Genomic DNA, 12,423 nt, shown 5'->3' with positions numbered 1-12,423 from the left:
CTGAACTGTGGAGGAGAGAAGATACAGCAGCCTATGATGACAGTGCAATTAAGTATAACCTCCTTTAATTAGCCCTGTCGACAGCCCCCCTGGGACCTTATGGGCACCATACACTACAACCATGGGTGACATTTATTAGAGATCGTTGTTGTGTTTTTGGCGATTTATATCGCAAAAACGGCCATTTTTTTTCCCCCAAATCGACTACTTAATGGGTGGCGATTTGCGGCATAAATCGCACTTTTTGCCGCTAATTCGCACTTTCTGAAGTGCCGATTTACAACATCGCATCCAGATGTTTTCCCATTGAAAAAGATACAAATCGCTAATTTAATGTCTGCCGCATTTGGAAATCGACAGCAAAATGCGATTTTTGCCCCCAAAAAAACCAGACCAAGTACAGGGTGGCGATTTGCTTAAAATCGCCAGCGTTTGAGTGTAGAAACGGTTAAATATCTCACAGGTGACCCACATAGCACTTACTAACTCCCCTACATATACTCCCACATGATTATGGACACCTGTGAGGCTGTTTGAGATGGACATTTTGCAGAGTGGACTGGAGGTGCTAGTGTATGAGCTGGGCCGTTTGGAGGAGCTACGCAGGAGGGATGCTGCTGCTGCCCACCAGATCCAGGTACCCCGACCACTCCGTGCTTCTCGTCGGTACCGTGCTGGGGTGTACCTGGACTCCCTCTCTGATCAACAGGTGGTGGACATGTTTAGGTTGAACCGACAGAACCTGTTGAACTTATATGAGTAGGTGAGAGATGATTTGGACCCTTGTGGGGGGGCCAACTATGCAGTGTCTGGGCTGCAGAAATCAATGTGCGCCCTCCACTTGTTTGCCACAGGCTCCACTCAGTCTGTGAGCTCATGGGCCTTGGGGGTGTCACAAGCTACTTTCTCTAAACATTTTTCTCAAGTGTTAAATGCATTAAAGAAGCTGTGGCGCACATATATCACATTCCCACGTTGTGAGTCCGAGTGGCAGGACCTGAAGGTGGCATTCTATCGGCTCTCAGCATTTCCAAATGTGCTGGGAGCCATAGACTGCACCCACATTGGGATTCGGGCCCCGCATGTGAGGGAGCATGTCTATGTCAATCGCAGGGGCAGACATTCCCTCAATGTGCAGGTGTTCTGTGATGCCAACCTCAGAATTCTCAGTGTGGTTGCAGGCTACCCCGGGAACTGCCATGATGCCTATATCCTGCGGCACTCAGCTCTCTGGGACCGTTTCCACAACAACACCATGCCAGAGGGCTGGCTACTTGGTAAGTCACTTACCACTGTTTACATGCTGTTTGCTTACCTATGTCTTTCCCTTTAACATCCATGTGTGGAACCTTCTATTCAAGAGTCATTTGTGTTGTAATTGTTTATACCAGGCCAAACAATATAGTATAGGCTGCTACTATTATGTGCAAATTACCCACATGATATGTGACCACACAAATCCCTTTAAATGTTAGGTGACTCAGGATATGGGTGTCATTCGTGGCTCATGACACCTCTGCGGAACCCACAAAGCCCTGCACAGCACCGCTACAATGCTGCACATATTGCTACCCGCAATGTAGTGGAACGCACCTTTGGGGTGCTGAAAAGCCGATTTCGGTGTTTGGACAGGTCAGCAGGTACACTGCTATACCACCCTGCCAAAGTGGTTTTGGTTGTCCAGGCTTGCTGCATAACATAGCTTTGGGTCAACCAAATTATGTAGATGTGGCCCCTGCAGCAGTCGTGCAGGAAGCTCAAACTACTGATGTTGTAGTGCGAGGTACACGGAGGGGGGATGTGGTTCGTACACGGATGCTCCTGCAGCATTTCACAGGTAATTAGTGTGTGTACAATGATTAGTAATGGGGAACCTGTAACACACATACATTGGTAACATAACATTTTTCCCTGTCCATGTTAATTGCCCAGAAGCAGACCAACAATAATGGCCAACACCTGCAAGCTACCCCACCACAGCATACTTTATGCCTGGCAACATGATTACACCTATAACAATGTCAAGTAAGTACTGTAGTTTTCTGTGTGTACAAATGTTGGTTAATACAAATTAACATAGGCTTAATGGATGGAGGTGACATGGATCATTGATCTCAGGTGCTTGAAATGTTGCAAAACAAGTGGCGCCTACATACAGTATGCAATTCCCAATGCTTATCCCCTTCAAATGTGACTATTTCCTTAAAATCCCATTACAAATAAGCACACACAACCCAAAGTCCCGTGTCTGCTAAAATGTCACTAGTTGACAATACATAATAGAACAGTGTTGGTAATCATTTGTAAAGAATGACAACAAGTTTGCTGGATGCAAATAATTTTTACTTGCAGAAAAATTTAGCCATAGGCCATAGCATATGAAACATTTGCAGGAAAAATCACTGCAAGAGTGAATGAAAAAAAGAATGAACATGATACACATGTAAATGCAAAGAAGATTATTCATGTTTAAATACAGCCCGGGTATTAGCACCCTTACCACTAGTGGCACCACCACCCCTAGTATGGACACTACGCCGTGGGGGAGTAGTGGGGGACCCACTCATGGGTGTGGAGGATACACTACTGCTTTGGGTAGATGTGGTTTGGTGCTGACCTAACAAAGTAGTTGCACTGAGGCTGATTTGCGTTTGTAGGGACATCAACGCAGTTGTTTGCCCATTAATTGCTTGGGTCTGTTCAACCATATTGGCATTTAAACCTCTAAAATTGGTAGTTTGACCCTGAATGGCTTGGCCAATTTCTGCTAAGCGTGTGTCTAATGTAGAGACAAGACGAATTTGTGTCCCTACATTAGCCCGCACACTTTGAGAAATTCGTCTCATTTGCAGAGCTATGTTCCGCACATACCCCTTCACCGTTTCTAGTTGGGTGGTCTGCACCTCCATAAAAGCGAGTTGTTTCCCCTTAAAAAGGTGGATGGATTGCGCCAACTCCTCCGCACTAGTGGGGGTGTTGGTGGCTGCAATGCTTGGGGGCTGCTGCCTATGTGACTGCGTATAGGGGGCCTCATTGACTGGGTGTGCTTGGTTTTGTGCAGGTTCCAACGATGTCACCATCTCCAGGATGATTTCACTCATGTCGTCCATATTTTGCATGGGATCCGTTGGTTCAGGCATCGGTTGTGAAGGACCTACACATGAGAAAAGAGTGGTATGCTATGCAGATTGGTGTATGGTGTGTCATGTTACCTTAGTTGGAATGGTTAGGTGTTGCTCATGCATTATGCATTGGCACAGGCTACTGTGGTGGGGACAGCCATGTGTGAATTGTGCAATGTGTGTGTGTAACACTATGATATCTCACCTGCAGACTGGACAGTGTGACCAATCGGATGTGGCTGATGTTGGTCAACAGCAGGCTGGGACTCCAGAGCTGGAGCTGTTTGAAAGAAGAAGACATTTTCCATTATTATCATTTGCACCTAACTGGCACTTTTCGAAATATGCAGATAAAAAACTTTACCTCAATCAAACTTTTTGACCCTGATATGATTACATAAGGAATTTGAAGACTTTGAACTGAAGTGGTTATTTGAGTATTATGACTGTGTTCGATATTTTGAATCCACTTGCAAATAACAGGAAAGACCAGCAGATTGGACATGTAAAAGTGACTGTAAAGTGCTTTCTCCTTCATACTTCATGGCAGCCATTACATTGGGTTTATCCCCTTCTCTCTCCCAATTAGACAGGTAGTTTTTTCCCCTAGGACCCAGCTCCTCCTCTTCCTCTTGCTATATAACCGAGCACCTCCCCTTAGACCATAGTCTTTTTCCTGTCTCCTCTATCTGTAAACAGGTAGTTAGAGTAGTGTAGTAGAAGACTTGATTAAAAAGACCTGGCAGCGAGGGGTGGCGGTGCCTTACCCTATATATTTGATCCGGAGCCGGTGGCATGGATCTGTGCTCAACTGAGTGGGTTGGCGGAGCCTGTAACCCAGTGTCAAGAAGGAGGTATGAGGACTCACCTAAGCCTTAGTGCGGGAGCCATGGCGCGAGTGTGGTGAGTCCAGAGCACTAGGAGATGTGTGCAGCGGCATCAGCGTGTTCTCCCGGGCCTGGCGTCTGTTTCCGGTGTTAATGGCAATTAAATATGACCAGAGAGACAATAAGTGAAAAGCGCAGGTTACGTAATAAGTCCGCAACCAACGTACCCTTTATACCTAACTACGTGCGAACAAAGCGTAGCGCAGCGTAGCGTACCTTTTATTGTATGATGTACACCAAGAACCAATACCTTAATCAGAGATTCCTTCGCAGTACTTTGTCTCTAATCTGCGAATATACCTTTATGGACAGTGTCCGTAATATACCTTTATCGCTAAATGCGAATAACAGACACAAACCACAGTATAGAAGTAAGGAGATAAGAACTCCATAAAGAGGTTGTATTTAAGTCCCTAATGGACAAAAGGGGGTTACAGGAATAGAAAATACAGGTTTAACAAGTGATACAATATGCTGACAATGAATACTAAACAGGCTCTGCTAAGGGGAAAGAATACAGATACAAGACACAACCAGCCAACAATACAATAAGAATAAATACCGTGAATGCAACCGTTACCCGTCTCATCAAATATGCGAAGTGCAGTCCGGTCAGAGCTCACTATCGTTCAGGGCTGAACTATAGTCCGGTAGAAAAGTCATGGGAAGGTAGATGTGCCGAAGAGACTTTGGCTGCTCTGGGTCGCCTATCTTATAGGGTCAGAAAGGGGAGGTCAAAGGCCGTTCTCATTGGTCAGGGGTCGAATGTCAGGTCAGCTGTGATTGGGGGGTAAGCTGATACACCTGGTTTGGCTAGGTCCAGGGGAGTGAACTTTAAGAGTCCTTTGTTCGGTGGTTTCGGCGTCAGCAGTGATAAGAACTGGTTTCATCTGGATTTCTTTGTTACATTCTTTTAACAGAAACTGTCCCTGGATTATGGATTTTATCCATAACTGTCGAGCCGTGTATATTGCGGAATATTCGCAATGACCGGAATACTTCGCACAATGAACGGAACGGAACGGTACTAAACATGATACAGACAGATGTATGCAGGGCTAACTAAGCTATGTGTGGCGTTCTAAACCTTTAACTATATTTCATTTAGTGTCAGTGTGTTATTATGAATTTATGTGTGATAGTATGGCTACTCTTCTGGTCCACTTTGTCACACATACTCGGGTATGGAAACTTTATTTGCGCAACTCTGCGAACCAAAATGGCGGCCATACTATCCTAAAATGGCGTGTGTGTAACTCGACTTCCATACCGGGTATGGGGAAGCAGGCGCCGGAGGGGAAGTGAGGCGAGCTTCCGGCGCGCGGTCTGCGTTGCATAGGCAGACCGCGTGCGTTCCACTGACAGGAAGCGTACGGCGCTTCCTTACTTGGCGTCCCATGTGAGAGGCGCGGGGAGGACGTGACGCATATGCAACGCGTCAGCACGCGGCCTGCGTTCCAGGGCGGGTCGCGTGCGTTCCACAGGGCGGAAGAGCTGTATATATAGCGCCTGGCCGGTGTGACAGGCGCTGCTGCTTCTTGTCTGCGTGGTTACTTCTGTGGGACTCGGCTGCAATATGGAGGGAGCCTCTCCTAATGTAAACACACCGCTGCCCAGGTAAGTCCTCAGTGAGGACTGGTTATGGTCTACTTTTTATGCTGGATAGTCAGTTAGTTAGTTTATCTTTTTCTTCTGTTATAGTGTGCCTGTTGTGGCCAAAAAGAAGACAGCTAAAAAGCGATTGGATAAGATTTGATCTGAGTGTGACAAGTCGTTTGTTGGAGAGGATGTATTATGCAAATGTTGTCTTCAGAAGAAAGAATCTGCTTCAGTGTCTAGCCAGATCTCAGAACTTAGAGAATGGATGGAGAAGAATTTTGTCTCTAAAAAGGAATACTCTGGCAATAAAAGGTCTAGGTCTCAGACCAGTTTAGATGTGGACGATGATGTTGGATCAGTAGGGGCCGGTTCTGATGACGGCACAGGTGGTTCCACGGCCGAATCTGGAGAAGTGATTGAAGACGAGCGTTTGTTTGATTTAGGTCTAGTGGAGGTGGTGTTGAAAAACCTATATAAGACCTTGAATTATAAGCAGCCGGTTAAAACGGAGTTGGACACTCTTTTTGAAGACAGGTCAAGGAAAGGCAGGTGCTTTCCGGTCCACAAGGTGGTCAAGGACATTCTGATAAAAGAGTGGAATAATGTGGACAAACGTGTGGGGTCCTTTAAAAGGGTTGAGAAAATGTTTCCCTTAGAAGATGAGGATTTTCTGAAATGGAGCAATGTGCCCAAAATTGATGCATCTGTGTCTGAGGTGACTACCCGCACGACCATTCCATTAGAAGACGGGGCTTCCCTAAAGGACCCTATGGAGAAGAGGATGGAGAGTGCTCTGAAACGTTTGCATATATCTACCTCTGTGTCCATGAAGGCAGGCGTAGCCATAGCTTCGCTGTCACGGGCATTACGCATATGGTGTGCGGCACTGCAGGATGATATGCAGGATAAAACCTCCCGAGATCATATGAGCAAGAGCCTGGCTCAGATACAAATGGCCATAGATTATGTATGTGAGGCATCGCTAGACATGCTGGACTTTTCAGCCAAGTCTTTGACCTCAGGAGTAGAAGCCAGAAGGGCACTCTGGCTGAAGTCATGGTCGGCGGATTCACACTCCAAAAATAAACTGGCCACACTTCCGTATGAGGGGGCTTTTCTCTTTGGAAGTAGGCTTGACCAAATGATTCAGAGAATGTCGGGGGGTAAATCGGTCAGGTTACCCCAGGACAGGAGGGGTAGATTTAATGCCTACTCCAACAGGCAATCATTTAGACAGGCCAGGTCTTACAGACCGGGTAGGCCTTTTCGTGACAAGTACGCGTCAGGTACGTCACGGGCGTTTTTTCGCCAGTACATTAAAAAGAGAGGCGAAAGCTCTAGTACAGCCCAGAAGCAGTGACGCCAGGGGCACCATTGAGCGGATTCCAGTAGCAGGAAGACTGTTGGAGTTTGCTCACGTCTGGGAGCAGAACGTCTCGGACAAATGGGTCCTAGAGATAGTATCTCAAGGATACCGGTTAGAATTTTTGTTAAAGCCGAAGTGGGCAAAGTTTTTAAGTTCCAATCTTCCCCTATCAGAAACGGAAAAGGAGGTGTTGAAATTAAGCGTGCAGGATCTGATCGACACAAATGCAGTCAAGGAAGTTCCTTTAAAAGAAAGAGGACTGGGGTATTACTCCCGGTTGTTTGTTATAAGCAAGGCCTCAGGCGGGTTCAGAACCATCCTCGACTTGAGGAGTCTGAACGATCGTCTAAGAAAAAAGAAGTTTCATATGGAAACAACCAAGTCGATCTTGATGGGAATCAGGAAGGACGATTATCTGGTGGCAATCGACCTGAAGGATGCGTACTTTCATATTCCCATCTTTCCGGCCGACAGAAAGTATCTAAGGTTTGCCATAAACGAAAGACATTTCCAGTTCACATGCCTGCCATTCGGGCTAACCTCATTACCTCGGGTCTTCACGAAGGTTCTGGTGGTGTTAATAGAAAGCCTAAGAAGGCAAAAGGTGATGGTGTGGGCATATCTAGACGACATCTTGATAGCAGCACAGTCCGAGGAAGAAAGTGTGATAGCAAGAAACTACACCATCGAGTTTCTTCAAAGGCACGGCTGGATGATCAACTGGGAAAAAAGTCGTCTCACTCCGTCAAGGAAGATTCAATTCCTAGGCATCCTGGTAGACACCGTCTCTTTCCAAATAGCGCTCTCAGAGAAAAGGTGCGAGAAAGTCCAGCAGCTGATTTCTCTTATTCACAGCGAACCCCGCGTGCCCTTAAGAACTGCAATGAGTTTGCTCGGTATGATGGCTTCAGCAGTAGAAGTTACACCTTGGGCAAGATGGAGAATGAGACCACTGCAATGGTTTCTCCTGAGATTCTCACGCGATCATACGCCACTAGATCAAGCAATAAGGATCCCAAACGCAGTAAAGGTCTCCTTGAATTGGTGGAGCTACGATCTGTTAAGAGAAAGAAGATGGTCCCTACAAAGTCCGTCATTTGTAGTGATAACTACAGATGCCAGCGCTTCAGGCTGGGGGGCGCATGGGGTAGGAAGATCGTGCCAAGGAAGGTGGTCAATGCAAGAAAAAAGCTGGTCCTCAAACCACAGAGAGTTGAGGGCAGTGTGGCAAGCGATAAAATTCTTCGCGGACGACATAAAGGGGTCACATGTGCGGGTGTTCTCAGACAATGTCACGACAGTCTCTTACATCAACCGTCAAGGAGGCACAAGAAGTCGGGTGTTGTTGGAGGAGGTAGAGAACATAATGTCGTGGGCCGAAGTAAATCTGATGTCTATTACAGCCTTGCACATTCCAGGAGAAGAAAATCAAGTAGCAGACTTCTTGAGTCGCAATACATTAATTCCAGGCGAATGGGAACTAAAGCAGTCAGTCTTCCAGCTCATAGTAGAAAACTTCGGCACGCCAGAGATCGACCTAATGGCGACATCGGTCAACAAAAAGGTTCCCCGGTTCTTCTCACGGTACCCAGCACGCGGGTCGTGCGGAGTCGACGCCCTATCTCAGGAGTGGAGCTATTCCCTAGCCTATGTGTTACTACCATTTTCTCTCATCCACAGAGTGTTATGGAAGATCAGATCGGAGAGATGTCAGGTGCTGATAGTTCTTCCATATTGGGCCAGAAGGGCTTGGTTCCCGATGCTAGAGAGCATGGCGGTAGCCGGACCTCTGTTTCTGCCAGTGTCATCAGACCTTCTGTCTCAGGGACCAATCAGATGCCAAGATCCACAGAGCTTATCGTTGACGGCGTGGAAATTGAGAGGCAGCAACTGAGGGAGAAGCACCTATCCCCAGAAGTGATAGAGATACTTCTTCAGGCTAGAAAAAAGGTTTCGTCAGCCATCTATTACAGAGTCTGGAGGATATTTGCTAATTGGTCTAAAGGCAAATTTCAGTTTCCAAAGGCATCCATCTCTCATGTTCTACAGTTTCTGTGTGACGGTTTCAACAAGGGCTTAGCAGTTTCTACCCTGAAAGTGCATATCTCAGCATTAAGTGTATTATTAGACCAAAGGCTGGCAGATCATACTCTGGTAAAAAGGTTCTGTCAGGCCATCAAGAGGATCCGGCCGAGGATTCGTTCTTTGGTTCCTCAATGGGATCTTAACTTGGTGCTAAATGGACTTATGGAGGCTCCATTCGAACCGTTGGACAGAACAAGCCTTAAGTTTTTGACATGGAAAGTGGCGTTTCTGGTAGCAATCACTTCAGCCAGAAGGGTTAGTGAGCTCCAGGCGCTGTGCATTCAGGAGCAATATCTGAAGATATTTCCGGATAAAGTAGTCCTGAAGACTAAAAATTCTTTTTTGCCAAAAGTGGTGTCATTTTTTCATTTAAATCAGGAAATTATTTTACCTTGTTTTTTCCCAATCCTTCAAATAAAAAAGAAGAAAATTTGCATTCATTAGATGTGGTCAGAGCCATTAAAATTTATTTGGATAGGTCTGCTTCATTCAGGCAAACAGAGAATTTGTTTGTGATTCCGCAAGGGGCGAAGAAGGGATTCGTTCCAGCGAAACAGACAATTTCACGATGGCTTAAAGAAGTTATTTCCTTTACCTACAAGAAAGTAGGACGTCCAGTCCCGGAGGGTATCAAGGCACACTCGACACGGGCAATGGCGGTTTCATGGGCGAGAGAGGCGAACGTATCGGCCAGTGAGATATGTCAAGCTGCTACTTGGAAATCTCTGCATACGTTTTCCAAGCATTATGCCCTGGATGTGGCAGGAGCACGTTTCGGAAGTGAGGTCCTAAGACAAGCGTTAGCTTGAGGTATTGTATATCCCGCCCTACTGCTTTGGTACATCCCAATGTAATGGCTGCCATGAAGTATGAAGGAGAAAGCAAGGATTATACTCACGATAATACCTTTTCTTCGGAATACTTCATGGCAGCCCATATTTTTTTAGCCCTCCCTGTTTCTGTTTTTTCCCTAGGATCGGGTCGGAGACATTCAAAAGACTATGGTCTAAGGGGAGGTGCTCGGTTATATAGCAAGAGGAAGAGGAGGAGCTGGGTCCTAGGGGAAAAAACTACCTGTCTAATTGGGAGAGAGAAGGGGATAAACCCAATGTAATGGCTGCCATGAAGTATTCCGAAGAAAAGGTATTATCGTGAGTATAATCCTTGCTTTTCCAACTACCCAGAGGATTGATATGGATTAACAATCAAGTACACTGCAGGCCTACAGTGATTAGGACAGCACACATTAATTGGATCTGTGGAACTACATAACCCAGCAAAATGCAGAGTCCATTATTAGCAATGCAAGGTAGCAAAATGTGATTTTGCTGGGATATGTAGTTCCACACACAGCAATCTTTTGGACACATAAAGCATAGCACCATAATAGCATGCGCACATGACATAGCAAAATGTTACATTGACATGTGTGGACACTTACCAGTTGGCGGTGGAGTGGGGGGGGCCTGTCTGTGTCGGCAATGTGGATGCCGGGAAGCACCTCCGGTGGGATGATTTGGCGTAGCAGCCTCTCATAGGCCTTAAAGCGGACCTCCTGCCTAGGGCCACCTCCTGTGCGACAGTCCTCCTTCTTCTCCAGGGCAAGCTTGGATTTGAGGAGGCGCTTGATGTCATTGTATCGCTTTTTGACGTTGCGCACACTCCTCTTGTGTGTGCTAACTGCATTTACCGCGGAGGTGATACTGTCCCACATCCCCTTCTTCCTTGCCACACTTGTGCGATGATGGTGAGGACCAAGTAGGCGGTCATACAGGGGCAGGAGTGCATGCACCAGGGCCATATTCTCCTCATATGAGAACCTGACTTTCCTCCCACTAGCTGTACGAGCTGCATCATCCTCCTCCACATTTCCAGCCTCACCCTCTTCCTCCTCCTCCTCCTCCTCCTCCTCCTCCTCCTCCTGTCCTGGTTCTTCCCCCAGCACCTCCAAGTCAGCTTCCTCTGCCTCCTGCACAGGCCAATCCACCTCAGAGAAATCCCCCTCTTGCAGCTCCTCCTCTGTGTGCCTGGCACTCTGTTCCTCCTGTGAGGACACCTGGCTTGTGCCTGCTTCCTCCTCATCCTCCATAGCCACCTGCTCAGCTTCCACCATGTGGCCTCTCCCTGGCGCAGCTCTTGCTGGGAGCATGCTGGCTCTCCCTGTCCTGCCTCTGGCAGTGCTGGCTCTCACTCCCCTACCTCTCCCAGTGGTTGGGGTGTTTGGGCCCAAGCTGGCTGTCCCTCTGCCTCCTCTGCACCTAACAAAACCTCCTCCTCTCCTCTCCATCTCAAACGCCTTACTCCCTTTCAAAGGGTAAAATGGAGTCTGCGCCCCTTTATATAGGGGGTGTGATGCGTATTGCAAGGGACTAAGATGGGCCAATAGGTTAGCATGTTGTATGGGCTGTTCAGGTGTATTGGTGTAAATCGCATTCCGGTTGGCCGCAAATACGCACATGACCTAACCCGGAAATCGCACTTTTATGGTGTATTACATCGACTCAATTCGCACCTTATCGCCGTCTATCGCCATGTATCGCACTTTTCAGGCGGCTTTGCGCCAGCCATTCAATACGCGATTTCTGGAAAAAAATGCGATATAAAAAAATGGCGATACACGGCGATTTGAGTTTAAATCGCATTTTCACAAAAACGGTCAACACAATAAATCTCGCCCCATATGTCTGACCCTGGAGTCGGATGTAATTTCGATTGAACTACCGCTGGACCTTCCCGGGAGTGATTCCATCTGATTTTGTACTTTGTCTTTTTTTACAAAATATATATCTCATGCAATTTATCAAGCCAAGATAAATCGCATTAGATATATGTTATAGTATACAATTGTACCATAAGATATATCTGATGGGCTGGATCAGGGGCTGGGATTTCAGGACCCTCATCTCCAGCCAGGCTTTGGGTCATGTCATATACCTGACACCATTGTCAAGGTGCTGCAGAAACAGTATTTAAAGGTAAAGAAAATACACACCACAGCTGTTTAGGTAAAACGTTTTGGTACTTATGTAATATCTGGGCTCCCGTTTTTCTTATGAGACCGCGTCCCCTCGCGGGGCTCGCCACGCTTCGACTACTCCATACGTAGTTGGATAGTAGGGGTATGAAAAAATGGGGTGCATTTAACCCCTTCCCGACATTTGACGTACATTTACGTCATGGTCGGGAAGTACTTCCCGACACATGGCATAAATGTACGTCATGGATTTAAACTGTCACCGCGTCTATAGACGCGGTGACAGTTTGGAGATGTCTGCTGTCCCTGACAGCAGACATCCCCCCTCGCCGACCGGGGGGGGCAGGGGTGCCCCCCCCGGTCGGCGATCGCTGCGATTGGCTGTTCAAA

At 47.0% G+C, this 12,423-nt stretch overlaps 1 protein-coding gene across 1 annotated transcript; it reads right to left on the bottom strand.

Moving 5' to 3' along the window:
- Window positions 1-2,384: 2,384 nt before the first annotated feature.
- LOC146009624 (uncharacterized) lies at window positions 2,385-11,984 on the bottom strand. The gene is made up of 4 exons (XM_083150074.1): window positions 11,910-11,984; window positions 10,501-11,028; window positions 3,328-3,402; window positions 2,385-3,154 (listed from the first exon to the last, which is right to left on the bottom strand). The coding sequence occupies exons 1-4, from the start codon at window positions 11,982-11,984 to the stop codon at window positions 3,098-3,100; spliced, it is 735 nt and encodes a 244-aa protein (XP_083006200.1). The 3' UTR covers window positions 2,385-3,097.
- Between the last annotated feature and the right edge of the window lie 439 nt (window positions 11,985-12,423).

This window comes from Crinia signifera, chromosome 6, assembly GCF_055691185.1.
Source record: "Crinia signifera chromosome 6, ASM5569118v1, whole genome shotgun sequence".
Taxonomy (NCBI): Eukaryota; Metazoa; Chordata; class Amphibia; order Anura; family Myobatrachidae; genus Crinia; species Crinia signifera.
The sequence above is the reverse complement of the archived record's forward strand: the minus strand, read 5'-3'. Positions and strand labels throughout refer to the sequence as shown.

Bases quoted from the DNA above. Each gene is read 5' to 3' on its own strand.
- LOC146009624 (XM_083150074.1), bottom strand. From the start codon at position 11,984: ATGACCCAAAGCCTGGCTGGAGATGAGGGTCCTGAAATCCCAGCCCCT. The intron at 11,029-11,909 runs GTACAATTGTAT...TGGCCTGTGCAG, and splicing joins CCCATCAGATATATCTTATG to GAGGCAGAGGAAGCTGACTT. The intron at 3,155-3,327 runs GTGAGATATCAT...TCTCATGTGTAG, and splicing joins TCACACTGTCCAGTCTGCAG to GTCCTTCACAACCGATGCCT.